This window comes from Triticum aestivum, chromosome 1B (assembly GCF_018294505.1).
Source record: "Triticum aestivum cultivar Chinese Spring chromosome 1B, IWGSC CS RefSeq v2.1, whole genome shotgun sequence".
Lineage (NCBI taxonomy): Eukaryota > Viridiplantae > Streptophyta > Magnoliopsida > Poales > Poaceae > Triticum > Triticum aestivum.
This window is the reverse complement of record NC_057795.1, coordinates 490622202-490647375: the sequence shown is the minus strand read 5'-3', so window position 1 is coordinate 490647375 and position 25174 is coordinate 490622202. Positions and strand designations below refer to the sequence as shown.

The following is a 25174-nucleotide window of genomic DNA, read 5'->3' as shown; positions in this document are numbered from 1 at the left end:
TTGTTCTGAAAACCCTAAGAAACACCTTCCCTACCAATGTGAGCTTAGTGATAATGAAATCTTATCTTCGTATACTAAGGGTGTTTATAATTACTATGATGTTCAACAAATTGAAGAATTTGTTGCTTTTAAGGGTGCTTATGAAATTGCTTCTTTGATTGAAAAGTATGATGCTACTCTCTGCAAATCTGAAAATTTTGCCATACTTAAATATTGTTATGATAATTATGCTTCTAATGCCTATGTTAAACCATGTATTGAGGACTCATCCGCTGTCCAAGAAGAGAATAATATTTTGCATGAGCCTATGGAAGAAGAAATTGATGAAACTATGAGCTCATTGGATGAAAAAGATGATGAGGAGAGCGAACAACAAAAGGAGGAAGAGCGGATTAGCTACCCGTGCCCACCTTCTAATGAGAGTAACTCTTCAACTCATACATTGTTTAATTTCCCTTCGTGCTTACCGAAGGATGATTGCTATGATGATTGTTATGATCCCGTTGATTCTCTTGAAATATCCCTTTTTGATGATGCTTGCTATGTTTGTGGCCAAGATGCCAATATGAATTATGCTTATGGAGATGAACTTGCTATAGTTACTTATGTTAAACATGAAATTGTTTCTATTGCACCCACGCATGATAGTCCTATTATCTTTTTGAATTCTCCAAACTACACTATATCGGGGAAGTTTGTGCTTATTAAGGATTATATTGATGGGTTGCCTTTTACCATTGCACATGATAATTTTGATAAATGTAATATGCATGTGCTTGCTGCTCCTACTTGCAATTATTACGAGAGAGGAACTATATCTCCACCTCTCTATTTTTCCAATATGATAAAATTGCAAGAAACTGCTTATACTATGCATTGGCCTTTACTATGTGTTCATGAATTGTTCTTTTATGACATGTCGATGCATAGGAAGAGAGTTATACTTCGTCATTGCTTGATATATGTTACTTTGTTCTCACTACTAAATTACAAATCATTGTTAATTAAAATTGGCTTTGATATACCTTGGGATCCGGGTGGATTCATTACTTGAGCACTATATGCCTAGCTTAATGGCTTTAAAGAAAGCGTTGCCAGGGAGACAACCCGGAAGTTTTAGAGAGTCATTTATTTCTGTTATGTGCTTTCATATAGTCTAAAAACAAAAAAAATAAAGAGGGGAACCCAAAACTTTTCAAAAAGGAAAGTGAAAGTGAGAGAGGCAAGCATTGTTGAAGTGGGGGAGCTCCTTGAACTTTGTTCATGCTCGTGGAAAATTTGTGAATCTTAATTACAGAAAATTTTCATCAAAAATAATTATCCCCTTGTACCATTCCATTTTATTATAAAAATAATGTTTCAAGGTTTGCCTTTAGGATGTTTACAATGCTTGTTGGTTTGTATGGTGCAGGACAAAAACTTTGGCTGTAGTGCGTGATTTTACATTTTTTACTGGAACGTCAAACGGTTGTTAAACTTTTTGCAATGTCTTGATGTACAAATTTTTTATTTTTCCTAATTTTGGTACAATTTTTGGGGTACCAGAAGTATGGTGAATGTTCAGATTGCTGCAGACTGTTCTGTTTAAGACAGATTCTGTTTTTGATGCATAGTTTGCTTGTTTTGATGAAACTATCAATTTCTATCAGTGGACTAAGCCATGGAAAAGTTATATTACGGTAGACCCAATGCAAAAACAAAATATTAATTGGTTTGCAACAGTACTTAGAGTAGTGATTTGCTTTCTTATGCTAACGGATCTTACCGAGTTTTCCGTTGAAGTTTTGTGTGGATGAAGTGTTCGAAGATCGAGGAGGTCTCGATATGAGGAAAAGGAGGAGAGGCAAGAGCTCAAGCTTGGGGATGCACAAGGCACCCCAAGTAAATATTCAAGGATACTCAAGTGTCTAAGCTTGGGGATGCCCCAGAAGGCATCCCCTCTTTCTTCAACAAGTATCGGTATGTTTTCAGATTTGTTTCGTTCATGCGATATGTGCAAATCTTGGAGCGTCTTTTGCATTTAGTTTTCACTTTTATTTTATGCACCATGATGGTATGATATAGTCCTTGGTTGATTTATATAATGCTCTTTGCACTTCACTTAAATCTTTTGAGTATGGCTTTATAGAATGCTTCATGTGCTTCACTTATATCATTTGAAGTTTAGATTGCATGTTTTTCTTCCCATAGAAAACCGCCATTTGTAGAATGATCTTTTGCTTCACTTAAATTTGTTAGAGCATGGGCATATCTTTTGTAGAAAGAATAAACTCTCTTGCTTCACTTATATCTATTTAGAGAGATGACAGGAACTGGTCATTCACATGGTTAGTCATAAAATCCTACATAAAACTTGTAGATCACTGAATATGATATGTTTGGTTCCTTGCAATAGTTTTGCGATATAGAGATGATAATATGTGGGAGGTTCTAGTAGATGGTTGTGTTTAGTAAGGATATTGGTGTTAAGGTTTGTGATTCCCGAAGCATGCACGTATGGTCTCCTAACTATGTAACCAAATTGGTGCGCATTGTATTTTGATTGTTTATCTTTGCGTGAAGGTTGGGCGCGCGCGATGGTTAACTCCTACCAACCTTCCCCCTAGGAGCATGTGTAGTAGTACTTTTGCTTTGAGGGCTAATAAAATTTTGCAACAAATACATGAGTTCTTTATGACTAATGTGAGTCCATGGATTATACGCACTCTTACCCTTCCATCATTGCTAGCCTCTTCGGTATCGTGCATTGCCCTTTCTCATCCCGACGATCGAATCTCGGGCAAGTAACATATCGCTGACAAAGGGAACAACGTATGTTGTTATACGGTTTGACCGATAAAGATCTTTGTAGAATATGTAGGAGAAAATATGAGCACCTAGGTTCCGCTGTTGTTTATTGATTAGAGATGTATCCCGATCATGTCTACATAGTTCTCGAACCCGTTGGGTCCGCACGCTTAAGGTGTTGGGGAATGTAGTAATTTCAAAAAAAATCCTACGCACACGCAAGATCATGGTGATGCACAGCAATGAGAGGGGAGAGTGTTGTCCACGTACCCTCGTAGACCGTAAGCGGAAGCGTTAGCACAACGCGGTTGATGTAGTCGTATGTCTTCACGATCCGACCAATCAAGTACCAAACGCACGACACCTCCGAGTTCAGCACACGTTCAGCTCGATGACGTCCCTCGAACTCCGATCCAGTCGAGCTTCGAGGGAGAGTTCCGTCAGCACGATGGCATGGTGACGATGATGATGTTCTACCGACGCAGGGCTTCGCCTAAGCACCGCTATGATATTATCGAGGTGGAATATGGTGGAGGGGGGCACCGCACATGGCTAATAGATCTCAAGGATCAATTGTTGTGTCTAGAGGTGCCCCCCTGCCCCCGTATATAAAAGACCAAGGGGGAGGGGGCGGCCGGCCAAGGAAGGCGCGCCAGGAGGAGTCCTATTCCCACCGGGAGTAGGACTCCCTCCTTTCCTTGTCCAAGTAGGAGAGGGGAAGGAAGGGAAGAGAGGAGAGGAAGGAAAGGGGGGCGCCGCCCCCCTCCTTGTCCTATTCAGATTAGAGGGGGAGGGGGCGTGCAGCCTGCCTTGGCCGCCCCTCCTCTACTCCACTTTGGGCCCATGAGGCCCATTAACCCCCTGGGGGGTTCCGGTAACCCCCCGATACTCTTTTATACATTTGATAACCCCCGGAACTATTCCGGTGTCCGAATATAGTCGTCCAATATATCAATCTTCATGTCTCAACCATTTTGAGACTCCTCACCATGTCCGTGATCACATCTGGGACTCTGAACTATCTTCGGTACATCAAAACACATAAACTCATAATATAACCGTCATCTAACTTTAAGCGTGCGGACCCTACGGGTTCGAGAACTATGCAGACATGACCGAGACACGTCTGCGGTCAATAACCAATAGCGGAACCTGGATGCTCATATTGGCTCCTACATATTCTACGAAGATCTTTATCGGTCAAACCGCATAACAACATACGTTGTTCCCTTTGTCATCGGTATGTTACTTGCCCGAGATTCGATCATCGGTATCTCAATACCTAGTTCAATCTCGTTACCAGCAAGTCTCTTTACTCGTTATGTAACGCATCATTTCGTAACTAACTTATTAGTTACATTGCTTGCAAGGCTTATAGTGATGTTCATTACCGAGAGGGCCTAGAGATACCTCTCCGACAATCGGAGTGACAAATCCTAATCTCGAAATACGCCAACTCAACATGTACCTTCGGAGACACATGTAGAGCTCCTTTATGATCACCCAGTTACGTTGTGACGTTTGGTAGCACACAGAGTGTTCCTCCGGTAAACGGGAGTTGCATAATCTCATAGTTGTAGGAACATGTATAAGTCATGAAGAAAGCAATAGCAACATACTAAACGATCAACTGCTAAGCTAACGGAATGGGTCAAGTCAATCACATCATTCTCCTAATGAAGTGATCACGTTAATCAAATGACAACTCATGTCTATGGTTAGGAAACACAACCATCTTTGATCAACGAGCTAGTCAAGTAGAGGCATACTAGTGACACTATGTTTGTCTATGTATTCACACATGTATCATGTTTCCAGTTAATACAATTCTAGCATGAATAATAAACATTTATCATGATATAAGGAAATAAATAATAACTTTATTATTGCCTCTAGGGCATATTTCCTTCATAAGGTTAAATGACGATTTGTATTATGAGTTATGTGTTTTGATGACCGAAGTTTGTTCGGAGTCCCGGATGAGATCACGGACGTGACGAGGAGTCTTGAAATAGTCGAGACATAAAGATTGATATATTGGAAGGCTATATTCAGACATCGGAATGGTTCCGAAGAAGTTCGGGTATTTTCCGGAGTACCGGGAGGTTACCGGACCCCCCCCCCCCCGGGGAGTTGTTGGGCCTTAGTGGGAAGAGGAAGCAACGGCCAGGAGGTGGCACCCCCCCAAGCCCAGTCCAAATTGGACAAGGGATTGGGGCGCCCCCCCCCCCCCCCCGCTCCCTTCCTTTTCCCCTCTCCTCTAGGTGGAATCCTACTAGGACTTAGAGTCCTAGTAGGACTCCCCTCTCCCGGCGTGCCTAGCATAGGCTGACCGGCCTCCCCCTCCCTCCTGTATATACGGGGGCAGGGGGAACCCTAGGACACACCAAGTTTTGCCTTAGCCGTGTGTGGTGCCCCCTTCACAGTTACACACCTCGATCATATCGCCGTAGTGCTTAGGCGAAGCCCTGCGCCGGTAACATCATCATCACCGTCGCCATGCCGTCGTGCTGACGGAACTCACCCTCATCCTCAACTGGATCAAGAGCACGAGGGACGTCATCGAGCTGAACGTGTGCTGAATGCAGAGGTGCCGTATGTTCAGTACTTGGATCGATTGGATCACGAAGACGTTTGACTACATCAACCGCGTTACTAAAACGCTTCCGCTTTCGATCTACGAGGGTACATGGACACACTCTTCCATCTCGTTGCTATGCATCTCCTAGATAGATCTTGTGTGATCGTTGGATTTTTTTTGAAATTACTGCATTCCCCAACAGTGGCATCCGAGCCAGGTCTATGCGTAGATGTTTTATGCACGAGTAGAACACAAAGAGTTGTGGGCGATAATAGTCATATTGTTTACCACCAACGTCTTACTTTGATTCGGCAGTATTGTTGGATGAAGCGGCCCGGACCGACATTACATGAGTGTGTTCATGAGACTGGTTCTATCGTCGTGCTTTTGCACATAGGTGGCCGACTGGTGTCTGTTTCTCCTACTTTAGTTGAATCGAGTTTGACTATGGCCGGTCCTTGTTGAAGGTTAAAATAGCACACTTGACGAAAAATCTTTGTGGTTTTGATGCGTAGGTAAGAACAGTTCTTGCTAGAAGCCCGTAGCAGCCACGTCAAATTTGAAACAACAAAGTAGAGGACGTCTAACTTGTTTTTGCAGGGCTTGTTGTGATGTGATATGGTTAAAACATGATGTGATATAAATTGTTGTATGAGATGATCATGTTTTGTAACAGAGTTATCGGCAACTGGCAGGAGCCATATGGTTGTCGCTTTATTGCATGCAATGCAATTGCCATGTAATTGCTTTACTTTATCACTAAGCAGTAGCGATAGCCGCAGAAGCAATAGTTGGCGAGACGACAACGATGCTAAGAAGGAGATCAAGGTGTCGCGCCGGTGATGATGAAGATCATGATGATGCTTCGGTGATGGAGATCATGAGCACAAGATGATGATGGCCATATCATGTCACATATTTTGATTGCATGTGATGTTTATCTTTTATGCATCTTATTTTACTTAGTTCAACGGTAGCATTATAAGGTGGAATCCATCGATAATTGGATCAAGGACTAATGTGGCTGAACCTCCATGACGGATACTAGTCGGATGGTCCTTGCGATCGAAGGTGATCGGGCATGCTGACCACGGGTTGAATTTTGGAGCGACTCGCTCTATCGCATAGACGTCCCTTAATGCGCGTTTGCACTCCCTTTTGGGGATGTGGGTAGCGTATATCATGTTCACCGTCTTGACTTCGGGGGAAATTTCTTTTGTCCCCCTGTGTTCGGTGGGCGAGGCTCCTCATCGTCGTCCTCACTGGGCGACCCTTTCCCCGTGTGTTCGGCATTTAACTTGCCGGCCTGTTTGAAGACCCAACAACTTCTGTTGGTGTGGTTAGCAGGCTTGTCAGGGGTGTCGTGAATCTGGCAAGGTCGATCGAGTATTCGGTCCAGGCTAGATGAGCCGTCCTTGTTTCTTTTGAATGGCCTCTTCCGTTGACCGGTCTTGGAGCCACTAAATCTGGCGTTGACCGCCGTGTCTTCAGTATTGTCAGTGTTGCTTCGGTGCTTGTTTTTGTTGCGTCAGGTCCTGCCGTTTCTGTTCTTTGCTTCGGAAGTGCCAGGATCGCTGGTACTGTTGCTGCTGCGTGCAAGCCAGCTATCTTCGCCCGCGCAAAAGCGGGTCATGAGTGATGTGAGGGCTGCCATAGACTTCGTCTTTTCTTGGTCGAGGTGTCAGTCAAGCCACTTGTCACAGATGTTGTGTTTGAAGGCCGCTAGAGCCTTAGTGTCCGGACAGTCGACAATTTGGTTCTTTTTGACTAGAACCGGGTCCAAAAATTTTTGGCTGACTCTCCGGGCTGCTAGACTATGTGACTAAGGTCATCAGCGTCCAGAGGTCGGATATAGGTACCCTAGAAGTTGTCTCTAAACGCCTCCTCCATGTCTTCCCAGCTTCCAATAGAGTTTTCTTGGAGGCTGTTTAACCAGTGCCGAGCTGGTCCTTTAAGCTTGAGAGGGAGGTATTTGATGGCATGTAGATCATCACCGCGAGCCATGTGAATGTGGAGAAGGAAATCTTTGATCCACACTGCGGGATCCGTCGTGCCATCGTATGATTCGATGTTCACGGGTTAAAACCCTTCTGGGAACTGGTGTTCCATCACCTCATCAGTGAAGCATAGGTGGTGTACGACACCTCTATATCGGGCCACGTCACGATGTAGTACGGGATGGAGTCCGTATGCGGTTTTCAGCCTGGGTGAAGTTATGCTTGTCGCGCCAGGCTTGATGGCCGTATTCTCGCACTGGGGCTCGGTCCCTTGATTCGTATATTGATCTGGTCTGACCAGCTCTATTAGCCAGGTCATGTCGTACATTGTGAGTGTATCTTCCCGCTGCTGTCTCTTTACCTTTACGGTGGGGTGGTGCAGGCGGATGTTCAGCTTGAGTTGCCGCTCTGTCTCGGCCACGTGGTGGTCGATTAGGTCTGCCAGTAGCACTACGCTTGGGGTATAGGCTCTGGGGCCTCGTCGTTGAATTGGGTAGCAGCTTGCGCTTCGGGTAACTCTTGGTTGGGCGTCCGAGGCCGTATTCCTTGGCTGCCAGGACATCAGTCCATCTGTCATTGAGCAGATCCTGATCAGCTTGAATCTGCTGCTGCTTCTTTTTCAAGCTTCTTGCAATGGCTATTAGCCGGCGCTTAAAGCGCTCTTGTTCGAAGGGTTCCTCTGGGACGATGAACTCTTCGTTGCCGAGGCTCTCGTCTTCTTCGGAGATTGGTATGTAATCATCATCCTCCGAACCCTCGTTCCCGATGGGTTGTCGGGGTTGACTTGCCCCTTCTCCCAATCATCATGTTCGGATGTTGGTTCGACTAGGGCTTCTTGGTCTTCGGCGTTATCCGAAGTATTGTTGTCTCTGGTGCCGGTATTGCTGTCTTTTCCTCGGCGCGGTTTAGAGCGGCGCCGTTGACGGTGATGCTGACGGTGACGCTTTGGTGGTGCCTCAGGAGAATTATTCTCAACTGGGTCCTTCCCACCTTCGTCGTCATCCTATTTTGGTGTATCCACCATATATACATCATACGTAGAGGTAGACGCCCAGTGTCCGGTAAGCGGCTGGTAATGGCCTTGTTCTTTTCTAGCATCGTCGTCCATGCCGTCGATGTCCTTGGAAGTGTAATCAAGCATGTCGGTTAAGTCCTCGACAGTGGCTATGAGTGGGTGGTGGGTGGGACGTAAAATTCCCTATTCTCAGCCCCTAGTGCGGGCTGATCATAGTTCGGCAGCGATTCTTCCGTAATGGTGAGAGATCACATTAGGTCCAGAGCCTTGTTTAAGGGCGAGGTATGGACAAGGAAGCAAGAATCCATGGAGCGGGATGGGACAAGAGTTCCCTAGCCGAGCTCGTGCGACACAGACCTCGAGATTTCAGAGTTGGTGCATGGAGGTGAGTCCGGCACGGTGAGGATAAAGGGAGCCAAGAGTGACTCCGGGCCGGCCTGTAAAGCGATTCCCTCCATATCCCCGGTGTTGAGCTCTATGGCTGTGAAGAACCCGGCGGGCTCCAAACTCCCGTCTTCAGACTCGGTGAGGAGTTCCGGATCTGAGGCCGGAACAGCTGTTGGGGCCGCGAGCCCTTGGAAGATCAAGTCTCCTCGGACATCAGCGACATAGTTTAAGTTTCTGAAACTGATCTGATGACCAGGGGTGTAGCTATTGATCTGCTCCATATGGCCAATCGAATTAGCAGGCAGTGTGAAGCCGCCGAATACGAAGATTTGTCCTGGGATAAAAGTCTCCCTCAGGGCGGTGTTGACGTGGATGGTTGATGGAGCCATCAAGCCTTCTGGTGACGACACAGTGGAACTCTCAATGAAAGCACCAATGTCGGTGTCAAAACCGGCAGATCTCAGGTAGGGGGTCCCAAACTGTGTGTCTTAGGATCGAAGGTAACAAGGAAGCAGGGGACATGATATTTACCCAGGTTCGGGCCCTCTTAATGGAGGTAATACCCTACTTCCTTCTTGATTGACTATGATGAGTATAGGGGTTACAAGAGTTGATCTACCTCGAGATCGTAGTGGCTAAACCCTAAATGTCTAGCATGTATGATTGTGTTCCTGCCCTACAGACTAAACCCTCTAGTTTATATAGACACCGGAGGGATCTAGGGTTGTACAGAGTCAGTTACAGAAGAAGGAAAATACACAACCCGAACGTCAAGCTTGCCATCCACGTAAAGGAGAGTCCCATCCGGACACGGTGAAGGTTCTTCTATCTCGTATCTTTATGGCCCATTAGTCCGGGCCACATCACATAGCCCGGACGCCCGAGGACCCCTTAGTCCAGGACTCCCTCAATGATCCCTTACTAAATTTCAAGGTATAAGTGTTCTCCCTAAGTATGCACCGTTGCTACAGTTCGTCATGCCGAGACACCACGAGATGATCGGGTGTGATTAGCTCTACGTTCGCATACAAGGGTGCAAGCCAGTTTTGCCATGCAGAATACTTGGGTTAAACTTGACGAGCCTAGCATATGCAGATATGGCCTCGGAACACTGAGACCGAAAGGTCGAACATGAATCATATAGTAGATATGATCAACATAGTGATGTTCACCATTGAAAACTACTCCATCTCACGTGATGATCGGACATGGTTTAGTTGATTTGGATCACGTGATCATTTAGATGACTAGAAGGATGTCTATCTAAGTGAGAGTTGTTAAGTAATATAATTAATTAAACTTTAATTTATCATGAACTTAGTCCTGATAGTTATTTTGCATGTCTATGTTATTGTAGATCAATGGCCAGTGCTACCATTCCTTTGAATTTTAATGTGTTCCTAGAGAAAGCTAAGTCGAAAGATGATGGCACCAATTACACGGACTGGGTCTGTAACTTGAGGATTATCTTCATTGCTGCACAGAAGAATTACGTCATGGAAGCACCGCTAGGTGCTAGGCCTGCTGCAGACGCTACTAATGACGTTAAGAATGTCTAGCAGAGCAAAGCTGATGACTACTCGATAGTTCAGTGTGCCATGCTTTACGGCTTAGAATCGGGACTTCAAAGAGTTTTGAACGTCATGGAGCATATGAGATGTTCCACGAGTTGAAGTTAATATTTCAAGCAAATGCCCGAGTTGAGAGATATGAAGTCTCCAACAAATTCTATAGCTGCAAAATGGAGGAGAATAGTTCTGTCAGTGAACATATACTCAAAATGTCTGGGTATCATAACCACTTGACTCAGCTGGGAGTTAATCTTCCTGATGATAGTATCATTGACAGAGTTCTTCAATCACTGCCACCAAGCTATAAAGGCTTTGTGATAAACTATAATATGCAAGGGATGAACAAGACAATTCCCGAGCTTTTCGCAATGCTAAAGGCCGCGGAGGTAGAAATAAAAAAGGAGCATCAAGTGTTGATGGTCAACAAGACCACTAGTTTCAAGAAAAAAGGCAAAGGAAAGAAGGGAAACTTCAAGAAGAATGGCAAGAAAGTTGCTGCTCAGGAGAAGAAACCCAAGTTTGGACCTAAGCCTAAAACTGAGTGCTTCTACTGCAAAGGGACTGGTCACTGGAAGTAGAACTGCCCCAAGTATTTGGCGGATAAGAAGGATGGCAAAGTGAAAGGTATATTTCATATACATGTTATTGATGTGTACCTTACTAATGCTCGTAGTAGCGCCTGGGTATTTAATACTGGTTCTGTTGCTCATATTTGCAACTCGAAACAGGGGATACGAATTAAACAAAGATTGGCTAAGGACGAGGTGACGATGCGCGTGGGAAATGGTTTCAAGGTCGATGTGATCGCCATCGGCATGCTACCTCTACATCTACCTCCGGGATTAGTTTTAGACCTAAATAATTGTTATTTGGTGCCAGCATTGAGCATGAACATTATATTTGGATCTTGTTTGATGCGAGACGGTTATTCATTTAAATCAGAGAATAATGGTTGTTCTATTTATATGAGTAATATCTTTTATGATCACGCACCTTTGCTGAGTGGTCTATTTTTATTGAATCTCGATCGTGGTGATACACATGTTCATAATATTGAAGCCAAAAGATGCAAAGTTGATAATGATAGTGCAACTTATTTGTGGCACTGCCGTTTAGGTCATATTGTTGTAAAGCACATGAAGAAACTCCATGATGATGGGCTTTTGGAATCACTTGATTATGAATCACTTGGTGCTTGCGAACCATGCCTCATGGGCAAGATAAATAAAACTCCGCTCTCCGGGACAATGGAATGAGCTACTGACTTATTGGAAATAATACATACCGATGTATGCGATCTAATGAGTGTTGAGGCTCGTGGTGGGTATCGTTATTTTCTTACCTTCACAAATGATTTGAGTAGACATGGGTATATCTACTTAATGAAGCATAAGTCTGAAACGTTTGAAAAGTTCAAAGAATTTCAGAGTGAAGTGGAAAATCATCGTAACAAGAAAATAAATTCTATGTGATCTGATCGTGGAGGAGAATATTTGAGTTACGAGTTTGGTCTTCATTTGAAACAATGTGGAATAGTTGCGCAACTCACGCCACCTGGAACACCACAGCGTAATGGTGTGTCCGAACGTCGTAACCGTACTTCTATGATGTCTCTTACTGATTTACCGCTATTGTTTTGGGGTTATGCTTTAGAGACGGCTGCATTCACTTTAAATAGGGCACCATCAAAATTCATTGAGACGACGCCTTATGAACTGTCGTTTGGCAAGAAACCAAAGTTGTCGTTTTTTTGAGTTTGGGGCTGCGATGCTTATGTGAAAAAAGCTTCAACCTGATTAGCTCGAACCCAAATCGGAGAAGTGCATCTTCATAGGATACCCAAAGGAAACTGTTGGGTACACCTTATATCACAGATCCGAAGGCAAGATATTCGTTGCTAAGAATAGATCCTTTCTAGAGAAGGAGTTTCTCTCGAAAGAAGTGAGTGGGAGGAAAGTAGAGCTTGATGAGGTAATTGTACCTTCTCCCAAATTGGAAAGTAGTTCATCACAGAAATCAGTTCCAGTGATTCCTACACCAATTAGTGAGGAAGTTAATGATGATGATCATGAAACTTCAGATCAAGTTACTATAGAACCTCATAGGTCTTCCAAAGTACGGTCCGTACCAGAGTGGTACGGCAATCCTGTTCTGGAAGTCATGTCACTAGACCATGATGAACCTACGAACTATGAGGAAGCGATGATGAGCCCAGATTTCGCAAAATGTCTTGAGGCCATGAAATCTGAGATGGGATCCATGTATGAGAACAAAGTGTGGACTTTGGTGGATTTGCCCGATGATCGGCAAGCCATAGAAAATAAATGGATCTTCAAGAAGAAGACTGACGCTGACGGTAATGCTGCGAAAGGTTTTTGACAAATTCAAGGAGTTGACTATGATGAGACTTTCTCACCCGTAGCGATGCTTAAGTCTGTCCAAATCATGTTAGCAATTGCTGCATTTTATGATTATGAAAATTGGCAAATGGATGTCAAAACTGCATTCCTGAATGGATTTCTGGAAGAAGAATTGTATATGATACAACCATAAGGTTTTGTCGATCCAAAGGGTACTAACAAAGTGTGCAAGCTCCAGCGATCCATTTAAGGACTGGTGCAAGCCTCTCGGAGTTGGAATAAACGCTTTGATAGTGTGATCAAAGCATATGGTTTTATACAGACTTTTGAAGAAGCCTGTATTTACAAGAAAGTGAGTGGGAGCTCGGTAGCATTTCTAATATTGTATGTGGATGACATATTGTTGATTGGAAATGATATAGAATTTCTAGATAGCATAAAGGGATACTTGAATAAGAGTTTTTCAATGAAAGACCTCGGTGAATCTGCTTACATATTGGGCATCAAGATCTATAGAGATAGATCAAGACGCTTAATTGGACTTTCACAAAGCACATACCTTGATAAAGTTTTGAAGAAGTTCAAAGTGGATCAATCAAAGAAAGGGTTCTTGCCTGTGTTACAAGGTGTGAAGTTGAGTCAAACTCAATGCCCGACCACTGAAAAAGATAGAGAGAAAATGAAAGTCATTCCCTATGCTTCAGCCATAGGTTCTAACATGTATGCAATGTTGTGTACCAGACCTGATGTGTGCCTTGCTATAAGTATAGTAGGGAGGTACCAAAGTAATCCCGGAGTGGAGCACTGGACAACGGTCAAGAACATCCTGAAATACTTGAAAAGGACTAAGGATATGTTTCTCATTTATGGTGGTGACAAAGAGCTTGTCATAAACGGTTACATCGATGCAAGCTTTTACACTGATTCGGATGATTCTAAGTCGCAATCCGGATACGTATTTTTATTGAATGGTGGAGCTGTCAGTTAGTGCAGTTCCAAGCAAAGCGTCGTGGAGGGATCTACGTGTGAAGCGGAGTACATAGCTGCTTCGGAAGCAGCAAATGAAGGAGTCTGGATGAAGGAGTTCATATTCGATCTAGGTGTCATACCTAGTGCATCGGGTCCAATGAAAATCTTTTGTGACAATACTAGTGCAATTGCCTTGGCGAAGGAATCCAGATTTCACAAGAGAACCAAGCACATCAAGAGGCGCTTCAATTCCATCTGTCATCAAGTGTCGAAGGGAGACATAGAAATTTGCAAGATACATACGGATCTGAATGTTCCAGACCCGTTGACTAAACCTCTTCCACGAGCAAAACATGATCAGCACCAAGACTCCATGGGTGTTAGAATCATTACTTTGTAATCTATATTATTCACTCTAGTGCAAGTGGGAGACTAAAGGAAATATGCCCTAGAGGCAATAATAAAGTTATTATTTATTTCCTTATATCATGATAATTGTTTATTATTCATGCTAGAATTGTATTAACGGGAAACTTAGTACATGTGTGAATACATAGACAAAACAAAGTGTCCCTAGTATGCCTCTACTAGACTTGCTCATTAGTCAAAGATGGTTGTGTTTCCTAACCATAGACATGTGTTGTCATTTGATGAACGGGATCACATCATTAGGAGAATGATGTGATGGACATGACCCATCCGTTAGCTTAGCATTATGATCGTTACAGTTTCATTGCTACTGCTTTCTTCATGACTTATACATGTTCCTCAGACTATGAGATTATGCAACTCCCGAATACTGGAGGAACACCTTGTGTGCTATCAAACGTCACAACATAAATGGGTGATTATAAAGATGCTCTACAGGTGTCTCCGAAGGTGTTTGTTGGGTTGGCATAGATCAAGATTAGGATTTGTCACTCTGTGTTTCGGAGAGGTATCTCTGGGCCCTCTCGGTAATGCTCATCACTATAAGCCTTGCCAGCAATGTGACTAATGAGTTAGTTGCAGGATGAAGCATTACGGAATGAGTAAAGAGACTTGCAGGTAACGAGATTGAACTAGGTATGATGATACCGATGATTGAATCTCGTGCAAGTAACATACCGATGACAAAGGGAACAACGTATGTTTTTATGCGGTTTGACCGATAAAGATCTTCGTAGAATATGTAGGAGCCAGTATGAGCATACAGGTTCCGCTATTCATTATTGATATGAGATGTGTCTCGATCATGTCTACATAGTTCTCGAACCCGTAGGGTCCGCACGCTTAACGTTTGATGATGATTTGTATTATGAGTTATGTGTTTTGATGACCGAAGTTTGTTCGGAGTCACGGATGAGATCACGGACATGACGAGGAGTCTCGAAATGGTCAAGACATAAAGATAGATATATTGGAAGGCTATATTCAGACATCGGAATGGTTCCGGAGAATTTTGGGTATTGTCCGGAGTACCGGGAGGTTACCGGAACCCCCCAAGGAGTTGTTGGCCCTTAGTGGCCTTAGTAGGAAGAGGAGGCAGCGGCCAGGAGGTGGCATGCACCCCCCAAGCCCAGTCTGAATTGGACAAGGGGTTGGGGGCGCGACTCCTCTCTCCCTTCCTTTCCCCCTCTCCTCTAGGTGGAATCCTACTAGGACTTGGAGTCCTAATAGGACCCTCTCCCGGCGCGCCTAGCATAGGCCGGCCAGCCTCCCCCTCCCTCCTTTATATACGGGGGCAGGGGCACCCTAGGACACACCAAGTTTTGCCTTAGCCGTGTGTGGTGCCACCTTCACAGTTACACACCTCGATCATATCGTCGTAGTGCTTAGATGAAGCCATGCGACGGTAACATCATCATCACCGTCACCACGCCGTCGTGTTGATGGAACTCACCCTCGTCCTCAACTGGATCAAGAGCACGAGGGACGTCATCGAGCTGAACGTGTGCTGAACACGGAGGTGTCATGCGTTCGGTACTTGGATTGATTGGTTCGCGAAGACGTTCAACTACATCAACCGTGTTACTAAAATGCATCCACTTTCGGTCTACGAGGGTACATGGACACACTCTCCCGTCTCGTTGCTATGCATCTCCTAGATAGATCTTGCATGATCGTAGGAATTTTTTTGAAATTACTGCGTTCCCCAACACGTCCTATATATCAATCTTTACCTCTCAACCATTTCGAGATTCCTCGTCATGTCCGTGATCTTATCCGGGATTCCGAACAACATTCGGTCACCAAATCACATAACTCATATAATACAATATCATCATTGAACATTAAGCGTGCGGACCCTACAGGTTCGAGAACTATGTAGACATGAACGAGACACCTCTTCGGTCAATAATCAATAGTGGAAATGGATGCCCATATTGGCTCCCACATATTCTACGAAGATCTTCATCGTCCGAACCATTATGACAACATACATTATTCCCTTTGTCATCGGTTTGTTACTTTCCTAAGATTCAATTGTTGGTATCTTCATACCTAGTTCAATCTCGTTACCGGCAAGTCTCTTTACTCGTTCCGTAATACATCGTCCTGCAACTAACTCATTAGTCACTTTGCTTGTGAGGCTTCTTATGATGTGTATTACCGAGAGGGCCCAGAGATACCTCTCCGATACTCGGAGTGACAAATCCTAATCTCGATCTATGCCAATCCAACAAACACCTTCGGAGATACCTGTAGAGCATCTTTATAATCACCCAGTTACGTTGTGACATTTAATAGCACACAAGGCATTCCTCCGGTATCCGGGACTTGCATAATCTCATAGTCGAAGGAATATGTATTTGACATGAAGAAAGCAATAGCAATAAAACTAAATAATCATAATGCTAAGCTAACGAATGGGTCTTGTCCATCACATCATTCTCCTAATGATGTGATCCCATTTATCAAATGACAACACATGTCTATGGTTAGGAAACTTAACCATCTTTGATCAACAAGCTAGTCTAGTAGAGGCTTACTAGGGACACGGTATTTTTGTCTATGTATCCACACATGTATCAAGTTTCCAGTTAATACAATTCTAGCATGAATATAAAAATTTATCATGATATAAGGAAATATAAAATAACACTTTATTATTGCCTCTAGGGCATATTTCTTTCATTTTGGCACCCAACTCGCGGATTCCCGAGGTGACATTGGGGTAATCTATGCATAACGGTTGATGCACATTCTCGTCTTTTGTTTCTCTAGTAGAAATCTTGGGGCACTCTTTGAGGTTCTTTGTGTTGGATTGAGTATTATGAATCTGAATTTGCTTTGGTGTTATTTTAGTATGAACTCTTGATAGATCGATCAGAAAGAATAACTTAGTTTTATTTTAGTATGAACTTTTGATAGATCGATCGGAAAGAATAACTTGGTGTTATTTTAGTACGAACTTTTGGATAGATCGATCGGAAAGAATAGATAAAAATAATTTCTTCTTCTGTTCTCCGCTAGATAAGAACTTTGGAGTGATTCTTCATTGCACGTTGAGGGATTGTTATGTGATCCAATTATCATTGTTGATAGATTGCACTAGCGAAAGTACGGACCCTAGGCCTCATTTTCAAGCATTCAAATACCGTTTGTGCTCCATTTTATCAGTTGCTACCTTGCTGTTTTTATTGTTCTTATTACAAAAATCAATATCTACTATCATTACTACACTTGTATCACCATCTCTTCGCCGAACTAGTGCACCTATACAATTTACCATTGTATTTGGTGTGTTGGGTACATAAGAGACTTTTTGTTATTTGGTTGCAGGGTTGTTTGAGAGACATCATCTTCATCTTACACCTCCCACAGATTGATAAACCTTAGGTCATCCATTTGAGGAAAAAATGCTACTGTCCTATAAAAATCTGCGCTTGGAGGCCCAACACGAGTCTACAAGAATAAAGTTGCATAGTAGACATCATTGCCTCTTTGTCCGGCTTAAATAGTTGGATTTAGTCCCTCGGGCGACGCACTGGAGCAGCTCCATGAATGCCTCCTTGCCGAACCATAGGAGACACTTGTCAGACCAATGGGTTTTGGTGTGGGCCATGCCCATCAATTCGATGTGGTGGGCGCATCTGGGCGCCCACGTATCCGTCTCACATATGGGATGGTTTATGGGGTGGTGGACAACCTGAACATATAGGACATGTTTGCGGGGTCCACTTGAGTGGCAAATTTGTGACTGCGCAGTGACCAGAACATTCGGCCGAACATATAGACATGGTTTGAGAGGTCCAATTGTAGATACTCTAAACCCTTAGTCCATCCAACCTCGAGGACTCCGGTTAACATGAGACTTTACTCTCCGTCCTGTGGACGATATGTGATTTTGTTCTAACAATGCTAAAGTCTCTCTAGAAACATTGATCACCCTATAGCCTAGTCACCATTAGGAATATTTATATATTTTCATTTTGACCTTTTAACCCTTCGATTTAAGGCCAGATTGATAAGCTTGTTCTCCTATCTTTGTGAGACTATCTCTCCACATGCATGTCGTATTGGCATGATCTTGTAATCCTTAAAAGAAGGAGGCCCTTATATGGCGATGGGTTGCTGGGGAGGACCCCCCCCCCTAACCCCAAGCGATTCTTTCGCTAGGGGGAGGAGCTCCCAGCGGTCGTTTTCCATCGTTCGTTGGGTGGCAGGCTGGGGTGACCCCCCATTGACCCCAAAAGACCCATTTATATGCTTCTTTTTATATAAAATTGCCATGTTATTGAAAAGAAATTTCATGCACCTAAAAGAGGCATCTCTTAATAATACAAAAAGCCATCTCTTGATAGGAAATGTCATCTCTTAATAAAAAATAATATAAATGCCATCTCTTAATAAAAAATATCATCTCTTAATACAATAAATAAAAATGCCATCTCTTAATAACCAAGAAGTGCCATCTATTAATATAATAATTTCTGTCCCTTAGTATAAAAGTGACATCCCTTAATAATAAAATTCCATCTTTTAATAATAAAATGTTGTCTATTAATAAAATGGAAAATGACATCTCTTAATAAATTAAAAAAATGCCATATGACGTAGTTCAAAATTTTTATAAAACTACCATGAACATTTTTTCTACAAAAATGCCATCTGCTGAAAAATGGGGGTGCCTGGAACTCGAGCTGAAGCCTCCTGGGTGAGTTTATGTGTCGCCAACCACTACGTTGCGTGTGGTGTTTTGATTCCCTAATACTATAAGGGGTACTCTAGTTCTCTCTGTGTTAACGTCGACGAGTACCTAGGAGGGGATACATTTGGGGAAGAAGATGAACTCACGAAAGGGGAGGAAAAAGATTAGAAACCACATCCACCAGCACTGAACCAAGCCAAGCCGCAACCAAGAAGATAGCTTGCTCGTCTGGTTCCCGACACTAGTCCGTGTGTCGTTGCGGCTTGTGGTGGGCTACGCCTTAGACTATCAGTGGGCCGCACAAGAAGGTCGCTAACACCCCTCCATTCTTGAAACATGGCTTGTCCCCAAGCCGTTGCCACGAAAGAGCTTTCCAGAATCCCATGGAGCTTGAAGATCCCTCACTGTGCCAAAATCAGCATGATAGTCCTTGCAGTAGGGTTGACATCGACTTGCACGAGATCGAAGAAGTTCTTGATGTAGTAGTCTTAGCCACTGGGGACTTCCTCGAGGGAGATGTCGAGGTACTAGTGGTGACCGACATGGACTTGATTAGAGTAATAGTAGGCATGGTCGAAGCAGCAGCAAAAGCGTCTTTGGCAAACGATCATCATTTCTTGTCTATGAGCAACTTCTAACACCCATCTCCTTGAAACTCTGTTTGCCCCCAAGTTGGATCTTTGAAGGAGATTGAAGGGCTGACTCGCCGGGGTCCCATGGACTGTGAAGTTCTTTGATCTTGTTTGGTTTGTTCTGGTAGTAGTCGTTAGTGTAGGGGCCGAGGTTAGTACTGTCTTATTCATAGTAGTGAGCTTCATGAATGTAGCAGCCACAACCAAGAAGAATATGGTCAGAAAAGACCACCCGAAGCATGGCACTCCTCCCTCCATGAAAAGAAGCTTGTTCGCAGCAAATGGAGGACTTTCTTGCATCCATGGCCATGCTCCAAACCTGATCCGAGGTGCACATGCAAAGAGTGTTAGTGGCCACTGAAATCATTGAAAACAATTCAGAGGAGCAGTCCATCATTTTTGGAGCTGCATAGTTGGGACGTATAGCCACGAGGATCACATGGAATCGTCCAGTCCATAGGCACCAAGATAAATATTGTAGTCACAACCAACAATAGTTCACTTGGATCTGATACCACGTGTGAAGGGCACTCTAGTTTTCTCTGTGTTAATGGCGACGAGTACATGGGATGGGATACACTTGGGGAAGAAGATGAACTCTCCACCGCCACCGGTTCTGATCCAAGCCAGGATAGCTTGCTCCCGTCGTTCTCTCTGGAATATATAGTGTCGTTCTCTCTGGAATATATAGTCCATGTGTCACTGGGGCTTGTGGTGGGCTAAGCCCTGGATTATCACTGATCCGCACAGAGAGGTCGCTAACAAATACGTTCGCTGGCATTTATCACACAACGAACTACTATAAAAATCTGGCGTGGCTCCAATTCTTCGCCAATATTCGCGCGAACGAAACCGACCAGATTGGGGGGTCGCTGCAAAATCGCCCACAGCTGACGGTTGCCAGTTAGAGAAACTCTAGCAGACCTCTCATCCCGCCCCGACCCGGAAAATAACCGCCAAAATGCGGGTCAGGACCGAAAAACCTGCCCGGTCAGATCCCACATCCCTCCCTGGCCCGCAAAATTTTTTGGCCGGCGGGGCAAAATCTCGGCCCCAACCCGCGTATGCGCAGGTTTCCCCCTCGCTGCTGTGGTGCCCTGCATATAAGCGGAAGCGGTTGGTGGAGGGACATTTCAGCCCGTGCTTTCCCCCACCAACCACCTCCCCTCTCCCCCCTTGCGCCGCCGCCACCCCGCCACCCAAGATTCCGACGAAAGCAGCCGACAGGAGCTCGCCAAGGCCACCACACGCACGAGGCCTCCCCTCCCACCCCCTGCGCCGGCGGGCCGCCGGATTTGCGGATCTGCGGACCTTCATCGCGGTGCCACCGGATTTGGCTTTGCCGGTCGTCGGTGGCTGCTCCAAGCGATGGAGTGGTCGGGGAGCATCTCCCGTAGCCCCGGCAAGGGCGCATCACCGCATGCAGGGACGGGTTCGTCCTCCCGGCGCCGTCGATGATTTGCAGGCATGGATTTGTCCGGCCGTCCACCGAGCTCGGCGCTCGCACAACGGCTCTATGGCTCGCCGTTGCCGCTCATACAGTGCGACGACTGCACGCACACAGTGCTGCGGCTTACTTCGGCCACGCCGAAGCACCCCGGATCGGTGTTCTTCAAATGCAAAAATGACGGGGTACGTGCACTTGCGGTAGCTCATTTTGATAGCTCATTCTTTGCGGATCCTCATTTCGAACATGGTCATTCTTTTGTGTAGGAAGATGGATGCTCATTTTGGTTTTGGGAAGGCCAATACATTGATTTATTGATAGAAAGAAAGTTAATAGATGTTGATGCACTCGTTAGTAGAATAGAAGACAATGGTGCGGCTGCATGTGCAACTAGAGGGGAAGCAACGTCTACTTCTTCCAAACCAAAGATGAAGAATGAAGAATGCAAGATCAAGAATCCGCAGATCAACAACGAGTGCATAGAGAAGATATTGCTTCAACTAGTGGGAGTAGTTATGGAAGTTGGAAATCTTCTAAAATGCATACTTGTGGTTCTTGTTTTCTTTGGTCTTGCTATTCTAGTAAAGATTTGGTGATGTCTTATGTATCCAATGTTGTTGAAAAAGCAAAGAAATGCATTATATTGGATCAAATTAAGGTGCAAATTTAGGTTTTCCGGGCCGGAAGGAGCTGTGCCAGATCAGACCCCGCAAAGCCGGCCCGTAAAAAAACATATTTCGCGAATATGCTTTTTTACGGGTCCGTTATGTGGGTCTGCATCCGCGGCCGTGCGCGTCGGCCCACAAAGGCGTTTTTCCGCGAACTGCAAACACGTTTTGCGGACTAGACGGATGCGGGGTCTGCTAGAGTTGCTCTTAGCATTTCCGTAAAAAAAATTAACTTTTGAGCCCGGTGATTCCTTAAAAAAAATATGCCAGTAAGCATGCATGGATCTAAGGGCAAAAGGAATCGTCACTTACTTCTAAGGAAAAGATATCTTTCTGAATAAATTCCGAGTAAATTTACAGTCCAGTGGTTGGCAGCAAAACTGGGAAGAAATGAAATAATATTGGAGGTCACATGGGTTCTCGCGGAAACGTCCTATAAGTAGACGCCCAAGCTGAAGCAAAGAGGCCTCAACACTAGCAAGAGAGTGTAGCCAACAGAGCCAAACCCACTGGTACGCAGCCGATCGGTCGATAAGATCCCTCGAATTAACACCCGCTCGACATGTCGTTCCTCCCGATTCCGCTGCCAATCGTTGGAGACATAGCCAGCAGGCTGCACGGCCAAGAGAAACCGCGCGGCGAGGACACGACGTTGTCGGCGCCGGCGCCTGTCCTCGGAACCGTGGCCAGCAGGTGGCGCGAGCTCCACGGCGAGAACTCGTGGAAGGGCCTCCTGGACCCTCTGGACCCGCACCTCCGCGCCAGCATCATCTCCTACGGCGAGATGGTGCAGGCCGCCTACGACGCGTTCAACACCGAGAGGCGCTCCCCGCACTGCGGCGCGTGCTTCTACGGCTACGAGGACCTGCTCGCCGGCGTGGGGGTGCCCCACCACGGCAACAACTACGAGGTCACCAAGTTCATCTACGCCACCTCGTCGCTGCCACTCCCCAGCTCCTTCCTCCTGCTGCCGCTGCCGTCGCTGCCGGACGTCTGGAGCCGAGAGTCCAACTGGATGGGGTACGTGGCCGTGGCCACGGACGAGGGCGCCGCCGCGCTCGGCAGGCGCGACATCGTTGTGGCGTGGCGCGGCACCGTCCAGAACATGGAGTGGGTCAACGACCTCGACTTCGCGCCCGTGCCCGCCGGGCCCGTGCTGGGCTCCGCGGCGAGCCAGCACCGCCTTGCCGTGGTGCACCATGGGTTCCTGTCCATGTACACGTCAAGCAACAAGAGCTCCGAGTTCACCAAGACCAGCGCCAGAGATCAGGTAAAGTACCGTGCCACAGCGACTAATAAATAGGGCTTTGGTACGTCTAGTCGATCTAACCGGACATTAGTACTCCCACAATTCCAGTTCTAACATAAAAAATGACAACGGCTTACCTACAATAATCTAAACAATGACTATACTGAAGAAGCAAAGCGATTGACTATACTGAAGCAAGGCGACGGTCTAGATAGCCACAGGAAGTCACTGTGATGTTCCCAAGATAAGTTAAATCTTGTGAAGATAAAAAAGAGTGTCTTATCTTGAGGCTCAGGGCCTCATCTATCATTCGATCATGTCCTTTTCTTTCGTAAAAATCCCCACACTCTATGAGCGCGTCAGATAATTGAACCCTTCAAAAATGGAACGGTAGCGAGTTAACACAACGGTCCAAAATGGGCTGCACTTATTCAGGTATGGGTTACCCATAATGGGTAGGCGCTATTGTGCGATGGAGCAGCCTCAGCTTTGACAAGCTCGGGGGTAGCGTGTTAATAGTCGTTATCCAAATTATAAATTTACCCATCCATCAACGAAAGCGATGCCGGCGCTGCTGGTTGTTGAGAGTGTATGTTTGCCCAAAAAAAAGACCTACCCTATATTTCTGAGCCGATTAAAAATTCTTATTTCTGTAACTTGAGTAGTTGCACATTTACATTCCATGCAACTTGGTTGATTAGAACAAGCTAATTATTTTTTAGCGTCCTAAGGAATATCACACATGATAATTATCTAATTAGTTGATTATTAACCATGCATGTAAACATACAAGCAGGTTGTCAAGGAGGTCAGGAGGCTCGTGGAGCTGTACAAGGACGAGGAGGTCAGCATCACCGTTTGCGGCCACAGCCTTGGTGCGTCGGTCGCCACCCTGAACGCCGTTGACCTGGTGTCTAGCGGCATCAACAAACCCGAGGGCTCCACTAAGTCGTTCCCTGTGACTGCTATCGTGTTCGCGAGCCCTCACGTCGGATGCCGCTTCTTTAGGTCGGCGTTCAACTCATTTCCAGACCTGAAGGCATTACATGTGCAGAACGCTGGTGACGTCGTGCCCATGTACCCACCTCTGGGATATGTGGATGTGGCCGTGGAGCTTACCATAAGAACAATACGATCTCCGTACATCCGTAAGCCGGCCACAGTGGGGACGCTCCACAATCTTGAGTGCTACCTACACGGAGTGGCCGGGGAGCAAGGCAGTGCCGGAGGGTTCAAGCTAGAGGTGGACCGTGACATATCACTAGTGAACAAGGGCGCCGACGCTCTCACTGACGAGCACCCGGTGCCGGCGTGTTGGTGGGTCCCTAGACACAAGTTTATGGTCAAGGGGGAAGATGGGCGATGGACGCTCCAGGACTTCAAGCACATCTGAGTTACTCACATCGGCCACTGAGAGGACATTAGACCTTGATGTGATTCACAACACCGTACTCGTTACAAGGTTCGAAATAACGGCTACGGTTTGTCAACCGTTCCTAGTATCTTTCCCTTTTTATGCAAAATAAGTGAGTGTTTTCAAAATACAATATGTGCGACACATGAATATGATGAAACAACTTCCCCTCAATAGTTTCTTCCAAAATAAACTATGCTCGACACATGAATATGATGAAACCACTTCACCTCGACAATTCCTTTGGCATTATTCATGCCAAAATTGTTGATCACGTCCTTGGTGTACTTGGTTTGAGAGATGAAGGTGCCTTCATCTGTTTGCTTGATTTGAAGTTCCAGGAAGTACGTCGGCTTGTCCATCATCAACATTTCAAACTTTCTTTCTATGAATTTACCAAATTACCCTTTGCTAAACGTACACAAAAAGAGTTCACCATTGATTAAGTTTCCTAATGAAGAGGGTTGAGTCAATTATACCAGTCTGAACTTTTTAACAAGGAATCTCTGCAAGCACTCATACCATGGCTTGTTTGAGTTTGTAAAAAGCCTTGTAGAGTTTATAGCAAGGCTGGACAACTTAGAGTTTTCAAAACCAGGAGGTTGTTTAACATAGACCAACTTTTTGATTTTACCATTTAAGAAAACACTTTAAACGTCCATTTGATGGAGAGTTATATCGTGGTGACTAACATAAGCAAGAAGAATACTAATAGATTGAAGGCATGCCACGAGGGCATATGCCGCATAGTCTAACACTTCAATTTGGGTGTGCCCTTGAGCCATGAGGCTGTGAAGATTGTCGAAGTGTACTATCCTCTCCATGAGATGGTTGCATGGTACTTATTCATAGGATGTGGCTTATCCCCTAGGTTGCACACATGATTTTCTCTACATGCGTGATTAGCATGTTGTTGGGAAAATAAAAAAGATTACATCAATATCGTATGCTAAAAACATACCA

The 25174-nt window shown here is 45.0% G+C and overlaps 1 protein-coding gene across 1 annotated transcript; it reads left to right on the top strand.

The window, feature by feature from the left end:
* The first annotated feature begins 22005 nt into the window (after positions 1-22005).
* Positions 22006-24385, top strand: LOC123134084 (phospholipase A1-II 7). Its single transcript, XM_044553431.1, has 2 exons — positions 22006-22818; positions 23594-24385. The coding sequence occupies exons 1-2, from the start codon at positions 22111-22113 to the stop codon at positions 24188-24190; spliced, it is 1305 nt and encodes a 434-aa protein (XP_044409366.1). The 5' UTR covers positions 22006-22110; the 3' UTR covers positions 24191-24385.
* The last annotated feature ends 789 nt before the right edge of the window (positions 24386-25174 follow it).